We start from the raw sequence: 22193 nt of genomic DNA on the forward strand, positions 1-22193 counted from the left end.
AGTCTCCATTGACATTAGTGCAGCGAGGGTTTACTCTGGTCTGCATAAAGGGGGATTTTCCCCCCTCCCCCTTGCAATAATCGAACGCGGAAATTGTCGAACGTTTGCGCCTCTCGCTCCGCTTTAACCCTCTCTGCTATAGCTATTGAAATCATTATCATTCACTATCCTAGTCGCTAAGATAGAAATTATTAGGACACATACTTGCTGTGGAGACGACACACTTTAGGCTATTCAGAAATTATTTGCGAGATCATTGCAGCCTGATTATTAGCCTATATTTAAAGCCTAACATCTCTGGTGTGGTTTTGACGATCAGACGATCAGCTAGCTATACTTAAATAGGCCAATGATGTCAAGTGCGCTTCTGTGGCGTTAGGGTGGGCGCAGTGGACTCGGAGTGCTGTCGCGGAACATTCGAATTTGTGGCTGCCTAGGACTTTTCTAATACTTCTCGCTATCACCCGCACAACGCACTAAAATTACGTATTTAGCAGTCAAAATCCGAAACACGTCCAGGGGAGGAGGAGGGGGGAGAGAAATCGTCGGACATCCATTATTTTTGTTATTCAGCACCCCTGGTCAAAAATAGGTTCCCGCGCGCCTAGAGGAGAATGGGAAGGCGGTGGAATGCCCTGTGTGTGTGGCAGGCTGGCAATCATCCCTATGAGCTCCTCCCTAACATGGTTTAGAAAACATCATTAAAGGAGAAATATTCACATAGATCTCCGTTTCCCGAGGTCACCGAGTACTGTCGGTACAAAACAATGGTTACCTAGAACTCAAGCTGCTAGTTGAGCATGGGGCCTCACGGACATGCCCCTTATGCACATGCCCCCCATAGTGTAGCGCTGTAGCTGCCTGGAACTTTTTCTTTTTTCTCTGACACCCACAGAGGCCTTTGGTTTAAAACCCCATTTGTTATTGCCACACAATTAAAACACACACACAGCCAAATGTCAACATTTATTGCTTTTTATGAATACTGTATTGAAAGCCCAAACATTCATTTTACAGAGAAATCTTTTGATTTTTGTGTGTTTTAAAACCTTCACAAAAAGCAGTGAACACGTATTACAATCTACAAAATCTACTTTACAGAAATTTAAAAATTCCAAATATCAAAAAGGAGTTGCCGAAATGGATAAAAGATGCAACAGCCTAAACATAAAATAATGGAAATAAAGATAAGTATGAGTGAATTAATGTTGAAACAATTCATTTGACACTAAAAATGGCTCACCAAAATAAAATGATGCTTTCACGTGATTCAGTAGTGGCTTGGTAACTGACTCAAATCTAAAAACGAAATAAAAACAAGGTAACATGTTAAAGTAGGCTACTTGTTTATAGCAAAGGACTGTACTTATAAAAGAGAGGACAAAACACTGGTAAGTCTCTGGGTACGGGCACTGTTGGCGAAGCATGGTCTCTCCCTATTGCCACGTTGGCGAAGCATGGTCTCTCCCTATTGCCATGTTGTCACGTACAAAGAAGATAAACATTGACAACTAGTGTTTCAAACCAAATAAAACTTAAGTCACAAGCATGATTTCATAAGGGCCTTTTTTTCATTGTGGAGGGGAACAGGTGAGCAGAGGGCTTGCTGTGGCACAGGCTGGCTTCTCCCAGCAGAGGGCAGTGTTAGACTGAGGCGCACTCCTGGAATGTTTCTCACTGCTTTTTCTGCCGACACTGAAGAGACACTGAAGAGAAATTGACCACAATTCCTCGGTCCCACTAATGAACAGGCAAAGGCCTTCACCTCCGGCTAACATAACTTTAGTGACACTCATGAGGGGGAAATGAGAGCTTGCAGAGAAACATGATAATAAAGACATTCCCACTTCACAGTCTTTTCTTCTTTTTTCCCCACAAGCATGTGGGACAGTGGTCTCAACTTGGACATCATAGTCAAGGGAAAGAAAGAAAGGCTTCATATGTACATGAATGTAGAGGGCTTCCAAAACATAAAATGTCCAAAATTAAACAAACTTAAAAAATAAAATAAAAAAAATCTGTTTGTGCATGTGGACATCAGAGGCAAGTCCTCTGTATAGCCACAAAAATAGCCCCCCCTGTCCCCCATTTCATGAGGGGGGCATTACTGCTGAGAGGTCCACTGGTATTGGTCAAATGTCTGGCTTTTATTTGTCAGTACAGCATGAGCAGGGGCCTTGCTTCTGCTCCTGTCTGGTCCGCTAGTCCTGGTCCATTTGCTCCTCTGACGGTGTTTCCGAGCTGTCCAAACTGCTCCCCACCACGCTTGTACTCACACTCACACTGTCCTCTACTGGGCTGCTGGGGTCAGCACGAGCCGAGGAGTCACCAGACGTCTCTTCTTCACCACCGCTGCTGCTGCTGCTGCTGCTGCTGCTGACGGGGTCTCCGCTGCTCTCTGGCCGCTCCTCTACCCCTGGGCCAGCAGTCGGTGCCGGCTCCTCCGATTGGTCCGTTTTGACGCCACTCTCCTTGCTGTCGGCGGGCCCGGGGGAGGCTTCCCCCTCTGATTTGCTGTCTGCACTCTCCAGGGGCTCACTCTGTGTGCTGGATGGCTCTGTGGAGGGAAGATCCAAAGATGTTACAGGAGGGGAGAGAAAGACACTATTGTGTGTATGCATTGAAACAAGACTGACGGGTCAAAAATCAGTCACCGCTGCTAGTTGGCTTACATGATTTCAAATGTGTTTGGGGGTTATAGCAAAGGCTTTTTTGTTTAGTGTCTATTTCCCGCCAACTTAAAAAAATCCAAGCGTTAAAAAGGCAAACAAATTACATTTATCTGCAAATACAGCCATCCACTTAAATTACATAACTGCAATTTAATTGGCTGGCGCTTGTGTTGCCGCTTGAATAGTTGAAAAATGTTTTGACGTAAGCAACGGTCCCACAGTTCAGTTAGGCAATGCATGATATTGGCCAAAGGAAAGTGAATGACCAGTGTCACCGTCAACGCTTTTAACGGAGGCATGTGAGCGTACCGTTAGGAGGAAGCCAGTGTCTCCTGTACATTTACTGGCCCAGAAAAGTTACTTTTACACAAAACTGTTCATCTATTACAATTTCATGAGCTCCCACATATTTAGCTTCAAACAGCTAGCATCACAGGTAAGCTTAGCCAGTCATGGTGACTGGCGGATAAACTGATTCTGGCCAGTGACTGGCCAATCAACTTGTCCAACATACTTTTTTATTTAGCCGGGGCCAGTGGACCATTGCTTTTGTTGAACCCTGGAAGAAGCCCTCAGGTATTGTCTTGTGCCTAATTAACTATCTAGTAATGCATGACTCATTCCTACCTGAATTTCAAAAGGTTTTAAGGCCATCGTCTTTGAGTAAGCCAAGCTTTTATAGACACCTGTCAAAAATAAAGCTTCAGTCTCCCCTGCTTCAAATATACCACAGCTGTAATCACAGCGCCACACTATAATGGAGCCCGGGAAAACATGTAGGCCATGTAAGGTTATTTAAGGGATTGTCTATTCATTTACACCCATTTCTTCACTGTGAATTATGCAGCTAAATATCAATAATCATTGGGAATATCTGATTATCGATGCAGGAAAAGGCTTCGATCCCAGGCCTAAAAATAGATCTTGGCATTGGCAAATTTTCCATATTCTACTAAGAGGATCAACCACATCACATCAACACATCTAGCAGCTGAGTGTGTGAGTGTGAGTGTGTGTGTGTGTGTGTGTGTGTTTTTCAGTGGGGAGAAAAACACAGCACCTTGATCAGAAGCGCTCTCCTCCACTGCTTTGCTCTCTGTTGATGGGTTGGCAACGTCCGTGGAAGACTGCGGTGTGTTGGAGGAGGAGTCCTCGGATCCAATAGGATCCGGTGAGAACTTGCCTTCCTCGTATTCCTCCTCATCTTCTTCGCCATTCTCCTCCTCTTCCTCCTCCTCCTCCTCCTCCTCATCCTCTAACTCGTCTTTGTCGAACTTGAGCCGCTTGGCTTCCTGCCTCTCTGCCTCAGGAGAGTCATCGTCTTCATCATCCTCTGCCATGTGCTTGTTCTTCATCGGGCTGCAGTGGGATGAGTCTGCCTCTGATGACGACGACGACGACGACGACGAATCACTACAAAAAAATTCACACGTTCATCCCCATGCTAGTTCCATACACCTGTTTGTTTCACCCTGTAATGGCATCAATCATGATGACCACATCATAAGCACGTGCCAAAATCCACTTGTAACAAGAGATGACCACAAACGCTCCATTCTGCCCTTGACATGCAGCCATTCAAGCACAGTTTGAAAAGTGTAATACAACTGTTACAATATTAAGCTAGATCAGTTACATCACTTGCATGTTGATGAAGCAATGTGTTGATTGGCTAGAACTGTTTAAGACATTAACAGTTCCAAGCCACTATGTTTTTCCATTAACGGACATAGGACTTTATACAAACACTTTTTTAAGCACACACATTATTTTGCCGTTCCATCAACTTTTTTGATGAGACATACCAAAATGTGAATAAAAACAGGTTGATGAAAAAAAGTTTCAATTAATACACAAACAGTTAACTGGTCAAATGTTAACACAAATCCAATCCAACAGTCCTACCAGAAGACAGCACTACTACTGTTATGTTGTCAACAAAAGTCAAAAATTCTGCATTATCCACATTATAATTACAATGTCTAAACAGCATTAGCAGTGAATAAACAGCACCTCAGCACGGTCTGATCGCAGATCATGCAACAAAGGCTACTCCAACAACAACAAACAGATGGCAGATGAGTGTGCAGTATGGGGACTGAGAGACTGCAGACACAGACGGACAAACCTGAGGGCTTTTTCTGTTGACTCCGTGGGCGAGTCCTTGCTCTCTGTGCTATCTGGCAGGCCGTTGGTGGCCGCCGGGCTCGATAAAGAGAGCTTCGCAGAGGGTCTGTTCAGGATCCTAGGAGAGCCTGGCCCATTGACATTCCTGAGGGGCCGAAAGACAGACAGAGAGAAATGTTGTCTGGGATGCATGTTTCAACACAGCAAATTGGGCAATTGCGTCCTGTTGTTGATATTGCAGAGGAAATGCATTCCCTCAATCACTTTGGAGTTAGTCATTTTTCAAAATCACTCTCCACTGGCCAAACAACATCCTTTGGAACACGTGGCTACGCGTTCAGTCTGCAAGGAAACCAACATCCTTCACCTCTGGTGTCAACTGTCATAATATCCCCCCACCTCCCCCCAGTCTAATCCCTGAACCCTCAAAAAGTTAACGGACATCAGACATTTGAGAGGCTATAATGGCTCAACACCAAATTGACAACATCAAAAACACGTTGCGTACGTTTCCATTTTATCGCTTTTTTAAGCTTCCATGGTGCCCCAAGGGGCGAACCTGTGTTTTGTGTCATGAATTGTTTCCCTTAGGGTAAAGACCCTCATGCACTGTACAAGCCCCCTACAAACTCAAAGTTTGTTATTCTGTGAGTGTGGACATCAGCATTGTGCTTCTTACTCACCTGTCTGTGTAGATGGACGAATTCCCAGACAGCATCACCCCATTCATTCTGCTCATGTTACTTGACCCATTTTTCCTTCAAAAGCAAATATAAATGTCAGCATTTTTTTTTTTTAAATCACACTTAACATGAATCAAGTTAGGGTATACAAAGCAATTGTGCGATTGTGCAAAGTGTTTCCCGTTCCACTTCGAACACAAAAACCCTCTGGTCAGGAACTAGCAGCAATCTGAGGGCTCAAAATCTACTTAAGCATTCCATTAAATACTACTCACTCAGAGCTTGGATATATACAGCTGACCACCATCACATTCTGCAAGACAACAGAGAGAGAGGAGTCACAGGGTGGCCTTCACACTTCATAGGCAAATGTCTTGGTATATAAAAAAGGACATTGCTTACCTTCTCCACACCTCTTAGGAACTTGTCTGTCCCTGTGTAGTTCCTCTTCGGCTCAGTAAGGAGTTCACATAAGCGCTGTATTGTGAAGGGGATCCTGAAATCAAATGAGGGACATACAACTACTCATTCAATTGCCTTTACGAATCACCTATGACGAAGCAATTGATGAACAATACAGACAGACACCTATGCAAAATTATAGTTTAAACCATGACCATGATTATAGACTATATTTTGCCTTTGGAACCTATGGAACAAAATATTGCAAATATTTAAACAAGGGAGATTTAAAATCATATTGCTAGACTTGTTGTCCATTATACTATGCCAAATGATATTTGAATTTGGGACAGGTTAAAAAAAAAATAGTCTCAAGTCAAGACGGTCCACAAGAAGAAAATTACCTATTCTTTTTAAATCTATTTCTATTCCAGGGTTGCTGTACACTCCAAAAATAGTTTGGGCATATTTCCTGTTCCCACACACAGCTATATTGACTGAATTAGTCAACAAAAAAGGGTAAAGTACACATTCTAATTATCTTTATTCCCTGGGAACCAAACCAGAGGCCATTTGTGCCTAGCCCATAATATAAACTATAAGAACACATTCAAAAAACGGTATATTAACAACATTCAGTTCTATTACCATTTGTAATGTTGTCAAATTCACTGAATGGAAATTTATTTATTTATTTTTGCTCCCATTTTTTATAAATTGACGTAAAAGATGTGATATTTCCTCTATGCACACAAATGGCTTATTTGATAATCCATTCATGGCAAAAAAGAAGATAAAAAGAAGATGCTGATAACACAACAATGACACCATTATCTCAAGTTTTGCGTAAACATGCAACTGCCATGCTAACGACAGGATATCCACTTGGGTCTGAGCCACCCTGTTGAGGGGCCAAACAGAACAACTTTCTGAGAGAGGCCACTCACAGATGACATGCATTATACAACAGTTAAGCCCAGTCAATTTATTTATATCTGATTGGATAAGAGGCATTCAAACTTCCTATTCATTCAAAGTGAGGGAGATGAAATAGTATTAGCGCTATTTTAACGTCACATTTGACCACCTGCCTATGGCCGAATTACAGCCACAGGGAGCTTCTTTAACAAGTTCAATCTCACTTGAAGTGTTCTCTTGAGGTAAAGTGTTGTATTTACCCTTTGTACCCATCCACAATCTTCAGTATCCTCTCCTTCATCTCATCATAGGGAATGTACTCCACATTGGGGTTGGCTGGACCCCGTTGCTCTGGAGACGACGCCCGGAAGTCGTCCATAACCTTCTCCAGCTTGAACAAGAAGTAGCTTTTAAACTGGGACCATTGGATCCTGGTAACACAAATGCAATGGCAAATGAATCAACCATTTTTTCCAGGTTATAGAAACAACAATTGACCCCCATGTCCCCCAATTCCATGCAGAAGTTGGAGGAACTACTAAAAAGTTATATCTGTTTCTTCATGCACACTCCTGCAATACACCCATGTTACACAATAAAGTAGCCTATGAAAACAAACAAAGCCTGCCATATGCTTTACTGAATACATTTCAACAATGAAAAAACAATATATTACACATTTGTAACAGCAAAGTGAAACAGTACTCACATTGTATCTCCAGTTTTTGCAATGTGACACAAAAATTGATCCAGCACAGGGCACGTTTCTTTCTTCCCTTTCTTTTCGAAATCTAAGTGGAGGGAAAGTCATAACAATCACATCTCGCTCGCTTAGGCCAAGGACACCGACAAAAGAGCTAAAGTTACATTAAGTCGTAAATTGTGTGACCGTGTGTGACAGCGGGCATAACAAAACAATGTGGCTGGGTAAATTCAGATAACCTAATCTGCTTCATAGTTTCCATAACGTTAATGTAGTTTGGTGGCTGCCCTGCCTTAGCCATAGTTACCACTGTAAAATTAAAATGACATTTTATGCCATTTACATATTTTAACGTTAATAACCACGTTTTTCAAACGGCCAACGTTGCCCGGTTTGTTTTTTACAGTCTATGGGTTTAGGATATACTTGATGTTAACGTTACAGAGCTTTTTAATATAGCAGAAACATTTAAATAAAATCACAACTATCAAGATATCAGGTGAAGGAATGTGTGTTTCCCTGGTCGTTAGAAAACAATGTATATTCGGCACAGTTAATTCAAAAGTACTATTATGCCGGTGAAATGGTTAGCTGATAGCTTACCTAAGCAAGCTAATCAATAGCAAGTCACATTATGTCCATTGACTTCAATGATAGCCATATAGCTTGCTAGCTAGCAACACTTCACAACCAAGTTAGCAATCAGCCAAAACAGATAGCAGATTTCATCTAGCTGTCTAAGGTTACCTATTTCCTAAAGAAGTATCATTAATCAACCACAACTGATGTGGTATTACAGCTTTTAGCAATAACGCTGTTTTACATTAATTATAAAAACTACTTTTAAGTTCTCAGTTGAACTATGTAGTTTGCTTACTAGCTAACGTTAGCTGATATCGTACGTGCTAACTGGATAGCTGCTAGCAGGGGCTGAAATCTCGATGATGGATATCGAAGGTACCGATAGCTAACAGCTAGCTGAAAATCTGAAATCTCGCTCGCTTAAATGCCAGTCTCTCTTAAATTGAACAATAGATAGTAGCTGCGTTCACCTACCATTAAAAGCTCCCGTGAGTGTGTCGATTTCCATGGTCTTGGGTTGTATTGCTACTTAGCTAGTTCCTCCGAATCCTCCTGAAAACAGGCTGCTAACAGCGTCCCTGACAGAATTGCAGCAACACTTTAATATGGCGTTGATGATGTCATTACGTATACACAGAGCATGTTATGATGCTACATAACCTGCCTAAAGAATCTAAATATTTCCAGCAGCAACTAAACCACAGCTTCATAAGGGTTTCTATGCTGCTGCCTGTCAATATTAATATTTTGCTAACAAAGAAACTTGCACACAGGTGCACATATAGACAGGTATACACAGACAGACACACACACACATAGGCCTATTGCAAAGGAGTATACAGTGCATGTATAGTGTGTAATAGGCTCTCATTAAAGTTTCTAATGACGTACGCCTCAACACAGATTCAGGTAAAACATCAGTCCTAGTGTTACTGGACCTTAGTGCAGCATTTGACACTGTTGATCACAATATTTTACTACACAGACTAGAACACTGGGTTGGATTTACAGGCAGTTATCAACTGGCTAAAATCATATCTACAAGAAAGGAGCTTCTTTGTTGCCATCGGAAACTGTACCTCATCACCAACGTCCTTGACCTGTGGTGTTCCCCAGGGGTCGATCTTAGGGCCACTATTATTCAACCTCTATATGCTCCCACTTGGACAAATCATTCAAAATAATTTGATTTCATATCATAGCTATGCAGATGACACACAAATTTACTTAGCTCTATCACCAAACGACTATGGTCCTCTTGAATCTATGTGTCAATGTATAGAACAAATCAAGACCTGGATGTCTCAAAATTTTCTTCAGCTGAGCAAAGAAAAAAATTAAGTAATTATATTTGGTAAAAAGAAGGAAAGACTTAGGGTTGCCACTCTCCTTGACACTGTTGGATTCTCTGGTTGTTGCGTTGTGTTTTAGTTCTAATGTCTGTATTGAAGATGGTCAATAAAGCTTGACGGCGGGATCAGGATCGGCGATTAGATGATGATTTATTGTAGATGGTACAACAATGAATAACAGAACACAGGCTAAGTCTCAAACAGTAAAACTGTGCAGAGTCTAACAGTTGTGGTTGTTAGAAGCGGCTGCTGAGCCTTCCGACAGAAGATCCTCCTTGGGTTGCTTCCTCGATCTGTCTCCCTGTCAAAACCTAAGACAAAGCCTGTTATACTAAAACATACAAACGTCAATCATGCCAACGTGGCAGGTGCCAACCAGTGTACAAAACCCGGCCCTGGCCAGATGGAGATACTAGCCCGAATAGGCAGACATGCTGTCTCCCTCGGCCCATGTTATCACTGATGTTCCTCAGATGTTCCTAAACATCGGCCTGTATGACCTTCCTGCTGGTACACAGGCCTAAGGCACAGTTATGTACAATAATATGGACTTCTCCCTGTTGTATACTACGCACAGATGTAACATATGAACACATCAGAATACAGTAAGAATACCCCAGAATTCTACAGTCCCCCCTCTTGATCAATCAAAAACACAGATTTGTATAGATCATACAAAACAAATAAACAGGAGTCTGATGTGGTCTAAAGAACAGATAACAAACCAAGCATTACCTCTCAGGCACTTTAAGGAAAAGAAAAGAAGTGCAGGCACCTTGAAAGAAAACTTAAAAACTGATTATGTTGCTGATGATTATCTCATTCTAAGAGTCAAAAGAAAAGGAAAACAAAGTCTTTTGGAAGTTCAGGAAACCGGCCAGCAACAGTTCAGTTCAAAGGCAAAGTCTCTGTCCCAGATGTTGTCTGTGGCTCCCGGCAACCTCATAGGTACATGTGGAGTGAAAAGAAAGAGCAGTATCAGTTGAAGGATAGTCATGGAAACAATAATATATATAATTATCTATTATAGGGGTGTAGCAACCTCCCAACCCTGGTCCCCCAGTGAGTCCCCGGTTAACCCGTTGCTGCGTGTTCAGCTCCCTTACGGGTGTCCCCAGAAACCCACCTTTAGAACCAGGACTACAGGATTACTCCCTCCTCTTGATCTATCTAATTGTAATCATTCTCAAAAATCTGCAATTGTAATTGTATCCTCAGATTAAACATTTCATATATCAGTAATCACACATATTTAATCATCAAAATCAATTATAAGACTTATCTAAGTCTATAATTTTTCATAACATGAGTTTGTGTCAAGAAGAGTCCACTACCTCAACACCCTGAGCATGCTCGGGTTCTCAAAGAAAGATTTTACTCTCGGATCCCTAACCTTTCATTTCTCCTGACGCCATAAATTCCCCTGTCAAAATGAAAGTCTCCCCCGTGAATCTTCCCCCCTAGTTCACACCTCACCCCTAAAAAGAAGATCGGTGGAAACTCAGATAGAATTGCATCCCCTACCCAAGCCCATGTTTCAGGCGGTTCTATTAGTTTGCAAATGGCTTGCATGTATCCACTTTTCTCTCACCCTGGACCTTCACTGCCGACTATGTTATGGCAATCCACATCGGGGAATGATGTCTTTCACAAGGACTTTGGCAGTGTGTAGTGCAATTCCAGATCGTGCAGGGAATGCCTCAATCCACCTGGAGAACTTGCACAGGACAACCAGAACATCTCGGTAGCCTTTACACTTGGGAAGAGTGATGTCTGACAAGGGTTGAAGGCAAAGGATACTGTTAAAAATCTTGGTGTATTAATTGACAGTGATCTAAATTTCAACAGCCACATGAAAGCGATAACTAAATTACCACCTCAAAAATATTGCCAAACTCAGAGGGCCGATGTCAAAACATGACTTAGAAAAACTAATTCATGCATTTATCTCCAGCAGGGTTGATTACTGCAATGGACTGTTCACAGGCCTTCCTAAAAAGACTATTAAACAGCTTCAGGTGATACAAAATGCAGCAGCTAGGATTCTAACAAAAACTAAAAGAACTGACCACATTACTCCAATTCTTAAGTCCTTGCACTGGCTTGAATTGACTTTAAAGCACTATTGCTTGTTTATAAATCAGTAAATGGAGCAGGACCTAATACTTGTCAGACATGCTTCAGCAGTACACACCTTCTCGTCCTCTCAGGTCCCAGGTGAAAAACCTGCTAGTAAAACCTACAGTTAGAACTAAACATGGTGAAGCAGCTTTTAGCTGCTATGCGGCTCAGCTGTGGAACCAACTTTCGGATGACATCAAAAAGGCCCCAACTGTAGCCAGTTTTAAATCTAGACTTAAGACCACTGTTCTCAGATGCTTTCTGCTAACTGTGCCGAGTTACAAATTCTGAATCTGCCTTGATAATTATTCTACCTTGTCTTTTATTACTTTTTTTTACTACTTTTGCCTTTGTTTTTGCTTACTAATTATTCTTTATTTTTAAATGATTTTACCTTGTGTTTTATGTTTTCTTTTTATTATGATCTTTACCTTTTAACTATTCTTTGACTATATTGCCCTTCTATGCTTTTATTTATTATTATTGTTTGGTTTTGTTTATGTAAAGCACATTGAATGACCTCACTGTAAAAAATTACACAGTAGGAATGCATGAAAAAAATGAGGCAACTTATTACACGTGAAAATATTAGGGAAAAATATAACCCTATTATTTTTAAGAATATAGATTTTAACAAATCATGGAAATTTACTTAAATTATTCATGTATACAAAAACAAATTGTGTAAAATATCTCAATGCAATTACGATATTCAAAATAAATCAAGGAAATTTCCCTGATTTTTTCTGGTTAATATCGCATGATAAAATCAATGTGTAATATAGTTGCCTCACTTATTTTGAGCAGTTATGCATGTTTTAAATAAGTCTATTACTATACATTTTAAAGGATGTGGTGTATATACACAATTAGAGAGTCAGTATTTCATTTAACAGCATTTATTCAGTGTAAATTAAACCTGACGTTGAGAAAAAAAAAAAAAACAACAATAGCTTGGGCATTTTAAAAAAAACATTTAAAAATATTCAGACGACTGACAGAGATATAACAAACATATCATCTTCATCAACATCTACACAAAATCCTCCAACTCTCCGCAAAAATGCAAGCCAAACTGAGTAATCCTGGGACAAAGGGGCCTTGGTCAGACAGGTAACCAAGGACCCAATGCTGACTATGAATGAGATCCAGAGTTCCTTTAAGAAGATGAGAGAAGTGTAAAGAAGGACAAACATCAGTTAAAAATTGTTTTTACACAACAATTCTACTACCAAATTTAGGTTTTTCTTGTCACGCTGCAGGCTAGTTGTGTGAGAGGCTATATGTGCACAATAATGCTTCTACTTTGTTTTTTCACATTACAAAACAAAACATACCCATGCATTTCAACAATGTGGCTGACCAGGATATGATGCCGTCTTGTGCAGTGTGTCAAGGTGCTCAATCTCTTATACTCCTCCATTGTTTCCTCTCCTCCTGAACTCTTCTCCAGAACCTCCTGGACCATCTATGGGTAAAAGAGAAACAATAACGGTGATACACTTGTAAAGAGAAAACTTACCTGCACCCTCTAAAAACACAGGAAATGTATTAAAGTGTAACTCAAGAGCACAAACAACCTAGGGTATATTTATGGTAGTGTGGTAGCAAAATTGTGTTAATTGGTGGAGTTTTGAGCAAGACTGCAACACAGACAGCAGAATAGGCTACAGTGAAAGTTAAGGGGGCAGCAAGCATGTTGAAAAAACAAACACTATTTTAAACCACTGGCAGTGCTCAAAATATGATTACACTTGGTAGTGTGGTGAGGGTCTCTACAGACAAACTAAAGTGTTATAAACTTTTGAAAGCCGCACAGGAGATTATAACAAGACCTGTATCTGAAGGAAGAAAATTGCCTAAATTAGTGTTCCGTTAACATGCCAAATGAGCTGGCGCTGCTCGATCTTGCAGCACTGGATCTGCAAGCAGATCTGGCTGAATCTAAAAACATGCCTTCACGCTCAGCCAGATCTGTGTAGTGCTGCAAGATTGAACGTGCCCGTTGATTTGACACTACCGGAACACGAAGCCAGGCTTCCGCATTTGGAGGACAGACAAGGATTTTTCCTAGTGAGATTTTAATTTTAAATGCTCACCCATTTGGCCTTTTCTGCTGCATCCCCTATGGCAGAGGTGTTCTCTCCTGCACCAGGAGATTGATGCCCTTGTTTGAAGAGGACCTCTCCATATCACTTCAGAAAAGTGAAGAATTTAGAGGAGAAGAACCTGCTGGCACAAATTCTGCAAAACACAAAATTGGAATCTTAAAGGGTTGCTTTAAGAATTTAAGAAATTCAGTTTCCAATTTTAGTTAATTTAATTCAACTAAAGGGTAACAAAATCTTTTTTTACCTTACCCACTGGCCAAGTGATCTGATATCAGATGCATGCAAACATGGATTTTAAATTTATTAGCTAAGCTCACATAAAACCTTACCTTCTTCAATGAAACTTTCATAAGAAAAACCAGGCTGCAGTTTGAGGTACTTTTTTAGTCCACGGTACTGGACCTTGATGAGCATTTTGCCAACCCTGTTAAAACAAACAAAATCCATAATTATATAAACACAAGAACCACAATTGACTATCAGCATTATATCAACTAACTTAACTAGCAAAGGACTTCCAAAATTCATCCTGACATCATTTACCATGTAGGCTACCAAATGTTTTAACCGCAGACAAACAGAAGTGTTTGTGTTCAAATATGTTAACATAATCGCTAAATAACCCAAATAAAACCAACAGACACTTAACTAATATCAATACTATTACTGAGAATGGACAATGCACCTAACCTTAACCAACAACACCAACAGTTACCTTACACCACGTGTATGCTACAAATGCCTAAAAGAATGCCCTGGTGGTCTCAGCTAACGTTATTAGTCAGTCAACAGATCCCTTAGTGCCAGACAAGCATTTGACACCACACTAGATCGCTTAGAACAGTGGAGTCCTGGCTAACTAATGTTAACCAGCTACGTTAGCATGTTAGCTATTCCCTCAGTGGCTATTAAAATTCCAACCAACCATTTTCAAATTCGTTACAAAAAGATTAAGACATCGTCGACTCCAATAATATATTAATGTCAGTTTAGAGTGTCCCAAGTATTACAAATGATTATAAACTTGGCCATTTGAAATTGATACGGTTATAATATAACCTACCGAAGTTAAGGTTAGCTTGCTGGTTAGTTTACCAACCATCTGAGTAGCAGCTAGCTTCTACAGCTAACGTTAGCGACCTTGCTACTGTTAAGCTAACTTCACCAATATTTCCTAGTAGGTCAAACACGTTGGTATGAAAATATATACCTGTGATGTGACATTACTTAATTGTATATTTGTAGTAGGTTTCATGCTAGCTTTCACAAGTAGCAGGAACAAAATACTTTACCTTTTACTATTCCATGCTGAACTTCAATGGCGTCCATCTTCCAGGCATTCTTTTCAAAATCTCAACTGAAGGACGTTTTTCAGATGTTTAAAATATTTGAGGAAAAGGCTGCACATTTATCAGCGAGAAATTGTGCAATTTCCCACAATTCTTTTAGGGAACATTTTCTCTGAATATATTTCTCGCAAATGTAGTTGATTTATTTGGAGGAAAACATAATAGTTATTTTTTTAAGGCGACTGCTTCAAGAAATTAAGTCATACTTGATTTTTTTGTGTGTAATTTCCTTGGCACCAGGATTCATTTTTTACAGTGCTCTGTGTATGAAATGCGCTTTATACTGTAAATAAACTTGACTTGACTTGACTTGACTAGGCCTATAATGGCACAAGTATACTTGTGCAATGTGGATAGAGAAGTACATTTGGCTTGAACTTGTATTGGCCTAGCCTACAATCTGTGATTTTAAAATCCAATGTCATACATACTATCAGGGAAGACAATGTATATTCGGTATAATGTTAGGGTCAAAGAACCTAATAATACTATTTAAATGAATTAATACAAAAAAACAAAAGATCAATGGTACAATAACAAAACTTACAATGTTCTGTAAAACATTTGTATTGTCAGTAGGCCTATTTACACAAAGTCATGTCAATGTAGGCTAGCTGATGAAGTGGCTGTCAATACACTATTGGTAGCCTATAGGTAGGCCTAATATATTTGTATGTGCTTTAATTCTTGTTTAGGTGTTCCAAAATGAAATGTTGGTTAGAAATAGGCTTATAATAATTAGTACTGGGGCATAAGGGCCAGGTCTGGCCTGAATTAATTGTCAATGAAACTACAGAAAACGATTCTGACATTGGGGTTCGTTACAATACGTTACATTAGCATTTTCTTTTCTTCCATTGAGATTTTACAGGATTATGTTAATCCTATAGGATATCTTGATATAGATAGATAGATAGATAGATAGATAGATAGATAGATAGATAGATACTTTATTGATCCTCAAGGGGAAATTCAAGGGTCTCGGTAGCATACAGACATAACACACAACATGCACTTACAGCAGAAGTGGTAAACATAAGTGTAAGTATAAACATATAACTAAACTCCACTGTACAATAAAGACAGTAGAAGATAAGACAGATAAGAAAACTAACAAAACTAAAAACTAAATACACTATATAAGTTAAATTAAGAAAGTCCAATGTGCTTGAGGGTGATCAAGCATAAGACGCTTGTAGTGACAGGGCCAGGACTGGTGATGTGCTAAAGGGAGTGAGTGTCATGGTGAAGGTGCAAACAGTGGTCCAGCCAAAAACTAATTACACTATATAAGTTAAATTAAGAAAGTCCGATGTGCAAACAGTAGTCCAGCCATAGTCCTTAGTTATGTGTGCCTGGCAAGGTGCTCAAGAGAGTGAGTGAGTGTCATGGTGAAGGTGCAAAAAGTAGTCCAACAGTGCAACAGTGCAAGAGTAAGGTCTAGAGACCAGCATAAATAATATAGACAAATAGGGGAGTAAAGTGTAATGTAGACAAGGTAAAATAAAAAACTATTTCAGTGCAAGAACAGGTTGAGGTAATAGGGTTATAGCCATTCATTCATTCAGTATTGTATCAGAAGCCTTACCGCAGCCATTGATCATGTATGCTAATATAGCATGAAAAAAACAGTGTAGCAGTAAAACAGTAGAGAAAACATTAGGCTGTGTACAATAGTAGAACAGTAGTAAAACAGTAGTAAGCAGTAGTGGGCAGTCAGTACTCAAAAAACATGGACATGGAGAGGGTGGAGAGGCAGACAGACTAAGCAGAGAAGTCTATCTCTCCTCTTCCCTTTAGTGAGGCATTGTACAGTTCAATGGCCCTAAGAACAAATGACTTCCTCAGCCTTTCAGTTGTGCATGGCAGTGAGCGAAGTCTCCAGCTGATCAAGCTCTTTAGGTTTTTGATTGTGCTGTAGAGTGGATGACATTCATTGTCCAAGATGTTGATCAGTTTGTTTAGGGTCCTTTTGTCAGATATTGAAGTGATGCACTTCAGCTCCCACTACAGAGCCAGCCTTCCTTACCAGCCTGTCAAGTCACCCAGCATCCTTCTTCTTTGTGCTTCCTCCCCAGCATATTACTGCATAGAAGAGGGCGTTGGCCACAACAGACTGATAGAACATCCTGAGGAGCTTGCTGCACACATTGAAGGACCGCAGCCTCCTCAGGAAGTACAGCCTGCTCTGACCTTTCTTGTAGAGTGCATCAGTGTTGGTTGACCAGTCCATTTTATTGTCCAGGTGGAGACCCAGATACTTGTAGGTGCTTACCACCTCCACATTGACCCCATCAATGGAGACTGGTAGCAGAGCGGGCTTAGACCTTCGGAAATCCACCACCATCTCCTTGGTCTTTGAAGTGTTTAGTTGAAGGTGATTGAGTTTGCACCACTGCACAAAGTCCTCCACCAGGCTCCTGTACTCCTCCTCTTGCTCGTCCCTGATACACCCCACAATTGCAGTGTCATCAGAAAACTTCTGCATGTGGCATGACTCGGTGTTGTAGCGGAAGTCAGATGTGTACAGGGTGAACAGGACTGGAGAGAGCACAGTTCCCTGTGGCGCTCAGGTGCTGCTGATCACAGTGTCAGAGGCAGTTCTTCAGTCTGACGAACTGTGGTCGCTCCACACCCATCTGCAAGACCTTGTCTCCCAGTCTGAGGGGTTGGATGGTGTTAAAAGCACTTCAAAGAACATGATTCTCACAGCACTTTTCCCCTTGTCCAGGTGAGAATGTGTCCTGTGTAGAAGATGTGATGGCATCGTCACATCGTCCACGCCCACTTTCTCCTGGTATGCAAACTGTAAAGGGTCTAGTGCATGGCGTACCTGGGGTCTGAGCATACCTAAGACCAGCCGCTCCATTGTTTTCATCACATGTGATGTTAGAGCGACAGGCCTGAAGTCATTAAGCTCGCTGGGGTGTGGTTTCTTGGGAACGGGGGTGAGACATGATGTCTTCCACAGTGTTGGAACATGCATGCACACAGAGACACGCATGCACGCACACACAGGCATGCACATACAAGCAAGTTTCAAGTAGATGGAGTAGGAGATGGAGACAAATTGACAAGTGTGATTTATTTTCGCAGAACGGATGTACAGGACTGAGCGGCGTTCATATTTTGTACCGCTATGTGGTATATCATAGTTTTGCTATGAAATGGTCAAAATGTCAAATGTTTGTGAGAAAATGTTGATATTAACCCGAAGGTGCCATTGCTAATTGGTACACTATTTCTTCTCCCCGTATAGTTAACTCTGGACCCTGCCATCACAGGGCCCTGTCTAACTCTCTCTGCAGATGGGAAACAAGTGAAGGTTGGAGTCAGTCGAGAATAGCCCTGACAACCCAAAGAGGTTTGACTATCCTGCAGTGCAGACTATCCAATGTTATCCTGCAGACTCACGTTATGTCAAATAATAAAATAGTCAGTGTCACATTGCTTCTCTACTGTATTTGAACCCCCTTTGACCAGCACTGCCCTTGCAATCCTTTATCAGGCAGCCACAAACACACACTTTTTGTATGTGTGACCTGCGAAAAAGTCTGTTTTTGCAATAAACCCAATTGCTGTCTTGTGACTTTTTTTTGTATCACTAACAAATATAAACTCAAACAAAAAATATAATTGTACTATTTTTGAGTAATGTGAACTACTTTTTCAATATCCTTAGATAACCAAAGATTTGCCTATAATGTAGTTCAATTTTCTCCAAGCTATAAGCTTTCAAAGTAGCTCAAACACATTGCAAGGTGACCCAGGAATGTTCTAGAGTAGGTTGTGAAAAACTGACCTACATTTGTTTACTGAGTAAAAAAAGTCAATCTGTGTTCCAAAAGTCATCTCCCCAAACTTTGATCCTTGCACTCGTAATTGCACTTGGAGCCTTGCATAACTGACATACACCCTTAGTAATTATTACATTTCCATGATTTCTGTTCAATCCATCCTGCCACCGATTGTGAACCTTGTTGGTTCTTCAGCTGGTTACTACCCTAAGGCCTGATTGGTCTTTTTAATGGACCAAGGGCAAGACTCTAGTTACCACTTAATCCTTTCCAAAACAACATGCGTGAACAGGGTTGGGAAGTAACTGAATACATGTATTCCATATTACACATTTAAAATACAAAATATGAGTAACTGTATTTAAACATTTTGGTTCAGCTCTCATTTGGTTTCAGCTGTGTGGCAACACTGTACTTTATCCCTGAATGATATCAATACACAAACAACATAAGGTGATCAGGTAATTTACCTGATGAAGGTCTAAGACTGAAACGTTGTAATTTCTAATAAATAATTGTTTGCGGAATGGTCAGTTTGCGGGATTCTTTCTAAGCTCCTGATCTGCGACCTTCCAATGCACCTGCCCAACAAAATAGGTGTGCAAAAAGCCTTCCTACGTTGTAACATCAGGTGATTGAAAGTATATGTATATACCCCCACATGCAGTTTTTGTGTAATTGTATCTGTGTGCTTTGGTTGAATCCAGTCATCCATTGAAGTCAATAATCATCTAAAAAGGTAATTACTTAGTGACCCTAGTTGTTGACTATTTGTGAGAAAATAATCAATAGGAAACTATTATCAACAAAAGGAAACTCATATCAACTTTACTGGTAAGTAAAACACAAAACACACCATTGGTTAAGATAGTCTCTAACTTCTTTTGTTGCAAGTGAGCCATAACTTAATTACTTTATAGACTATATGTCAAATAAAATAACTTGCTGACTTTTCACAAGGCCTGAGATAGCATGTTTAAAATGGACAAAGTACAGGAGAAAGGGGCAGAGTATTTCTGGCCTCAGCCAATGATGAGCAATGTTGCTATCACACTGAAGAGGATAAGAGAAGACTTAAAGACAGAAACAGAAGGGGCATTCGTGTCATTCTTCTTGGAGCCTGCAAAGATGAAAAGAAGCTCAACCAGTCTGAGAGTGCGACTGCCAGCACTTGTGCTCCTGCTGGAGGTCATCATTGTGACACTTTACACTTTCTTTGTCACCTATGATGATGATGCCAATGCCAAACTGCAGAATAATCTCACCAAGCCAATGGAGAACTCGCTCTACCGTGACTATCCTTTCTTCACTGACATTCAAGTGATGATCTTCATTGGCTTCGGCTGCCTGCTGGCATTTTTCCGCCTATATGGATTTGGCGGCATGGTTTTTAATTTCCTGACAGCTACATTTGCTATTCAGTGGGCTATCCTTGTTCAGGGATTCCTCCAGTTCTACAAAGAAGGCAAGATCCACCTTGGCGTGATAAACTTAATCAATGCCGAGTTTGCATGTGCAGTTGTGCTGATTTCATTCGGGGCAGTTCTGGGGAAGACCAGCCCTGTGCAGCTCCTGGTAATGGCTCTGCTGGAGGTGCCAGTTTTTGCCATCACTGAGTGGGCTGTGCTCACATACCTGAAGATCAACGATGCAGGTGGGTCCATCCTCATTCACCTCTTTGCCTGTTACTTTGGTCTGGGTGTCACATTTGCCCTGTACAGACCCTGTCTCAACCAGGGTCATGCCAAGGAGGTGACAAGCTACCAATCTGACATTTTGTCACTGATGGGAACACTGTTTCTATGGGTGTTCTGGCCTTCCTTTAATTCTGCCCTCACCCTAAAGGGCGATGACCAACACCGGGCTGTTCTGCATACCTTCATCGGACTGAGTGCCTCAACCCTCACTGCCTTTGCCCTTTCTGCAATGCTAAACAAGAATGGCAAGCTTACAATGGCCGACGTGCAGAATGTTACGCTGGCGGGGGGAGTGACTGTGGGCGCTTCAGTTGACATGATGATCAGTCCGGCTGCGGCCTACATGCTGGGGATGATAGGATGCACAGCATGCATGCTGGGATACAAATATCTGAGTCCTTTCATGTCCCAGCACCTCAGGATCCAAGACCAGTGCGGCATTCATAACCTCCACGGCCTGACAGGTCTCATCTCCAGTGCAGCAGGCATCGTGGCTATCCTGCTCGCCAGTGAGGCCACCTACGGACCCAGCCTCTATGAGATCTTCTGCTACCGTGCACCCCAGGAGGGTGACCCTCGGCTTGAGGAACTGCAAAGGTTAATTCCGGGGCTTCAGCCAGGGCTAGGCCGCAGTGCCCGGGAGCAGGCACTGTACCAGGTGACGGCGGTGTTTGGCACCATAGCAGTAGCAGCTGTAGGTGGGGTGTTGACAGGCCTGGTACTGAGACTGCCTTATCTGGCCTCCCCGGATGATGAGTCTTGCTTTGATGATGAGCTGTTCTTTGATGTGCCTCCAGACTACGACTGCATGGCTGGCCAGGCTGGTTCATCATGTGTAAACACAGAAACCAAACTAGGAGACTCAAAGGACTAAGGACTGTCTCTAAACATACTCATTCAGGGCAAGTACAGGGAAAACTGCAGTTCAGATTGACATGTCATTACTTTAATGCAAGCAATGTTTAAGTTGCTATTTTATTTTTCTACTTTCTAAATAGTTACCTTAACTCATTGAATGCCAAGCTGTTTTCGGAAGCTTTGTCCTAGAGTGCCAGCAATCTAGACCATTGTTGATGATTTTTGTACAGCCACAGCATATTCTGTGTTATAGCTATGAACACATACAATGGCTTGTTTAAAAGGTGAGACTTTAAGCTCTCAGTGGGTGCAAACCGTGTATTTCTACACGCCTCTGTTCCTGAGAAATCCCAAGCTAAACAGTGGCTAGTTTTCATCAAAATCGCTGTTTTTTTCTAGAAATGGAGATATAACGTCTTTCATGAAATATGAAGTGTTGCCTGTAAACTTTCCAGGAAGTGATCAGCGAGACCTGGCGAGACTGCCACCTAGTGATAGACCCACGAAAATGGCCTGGTTTTGACCTGACGTGCATGCGTCACTGATTCGACCCAAAGCGGCAACCGAGTTATGATAAAATGTCCAGATAAAATGTCCAGATTGTGCGTTTTCATGAGTTTTCGATCGTCATATATTTAATTTCCATTCATTATAGAGTTCCCAAAATCACATATAAGGTATGTTAGAGTGTCTAGTTTCATAATTAAAAAAAAAAGCTAAAAACGTAATATTACGTTTTTGCCACTCAACGCATGGGGAAGGAAAAATTTAATATTACGTTTTTGGCACTCAATGAGTTAATATTGTCACCTTCCTTTTTT

At 41.1% G+C, this 22193-nt stretch overlaps 2 protein-coding genes and 2 long non-coding RNA genes across 4 annotated transcripts; 1 reads left to right on the forward strand and 3 right to left on the reverse strand.

Annotated features, from left to right (window-relative positions):
- Positions 1 to 2100: 2100 nt before the first annotated feature.
- On the reverse strand, positions 2101 to 8678 carry ppp4r2a (protein phosphatase 4, regulatory subunit 2a). The gene is made up of 9 exons (XM_048242196.1): positions 8562 to 8678; positions 7512 to 7593; positions 7063 to 7233; positions 5885 to 5978; positions 5758 to 5795; positions 5483 to 5557; positions 4801 to 4944; positions 3733 to 4085; positions 2101 to 2557 (listed from the first exon to the last, which is right to left on the reverse strand). The coding sequence occupies exons 1-9, from the start codon at positions 8593 to 8595 to the stop codon at positions 2202 to 2204; spliced, it is 1347 nt and encodes a 448-aa protein (XP_048098153.1). The 5' UTR covers positions 8596 to 8678; the 3' UTR covers positions 2101 to 2201.
- Positions 8679 to 12528: 3850 nt separating this feature from the next.
- LOC125293785 lies at positions 12529 to 13728 on the reverse strand. Its single transcript, XR_007193427.1, has 3 exons — positions 13660 to 13728; positions 12898 to 13028; positions 12529 to 12717 (listed from the first exon to the last, which is right to left on the reverse strand). It is a non-coding gene; the product is annotated as an uncharacterized LOC125293785 (long non-coding RNA).
- On the reverse strand, positions 13726 to 15044 carry LOC125293786. Its single transcript, XR_007193428.1, has 3 exons — positions 14964 to 15044; positions 14001 to 14095; positions 13726 to 13804 (listed from the first exon to the last, which is right to left on the reverse strand). It is a non-coding gene; the product is annotated as an uncharacterized LOC125293786 (long non-coding RNA).
- A 4901-nt stretch (positions 15045 to 19945) lies between these two features.
- LOC125293561 (ammonium transporter Rh type B-like) lies at positions 19946 to 21552 on the forward strand. The gene has a single exon (XM_048241534.1). It carries the CDS (start codon positions 19946 to 19948, stop codon positions 21386 to 21388), a length of 1443 nt encoding a protein of 480 aa, XP_048097491.1. The 3' UTR covers positions 21389 to 21552.
- The last annotated feature ends 641 nt before the right edge of the window (positions 21553 to 22193 follow it).

The sequence above is a fragment of the Alosa alosa genome, chromosome 4 (assembly GCF_017589495.1).
Source record: "Alosa alosa isolate M-15738 ecotype Scorff River chromosome 4, AALO_Geno_1.1, whole genome shotgun sequence".
Taxonomy (NCBI): domain Eukaryota; kingdom Metazoa; phylum Chordata; class Actinopteri; order Clupeiformes; family Clupeidae; genus Alosa; species Alosa alosa.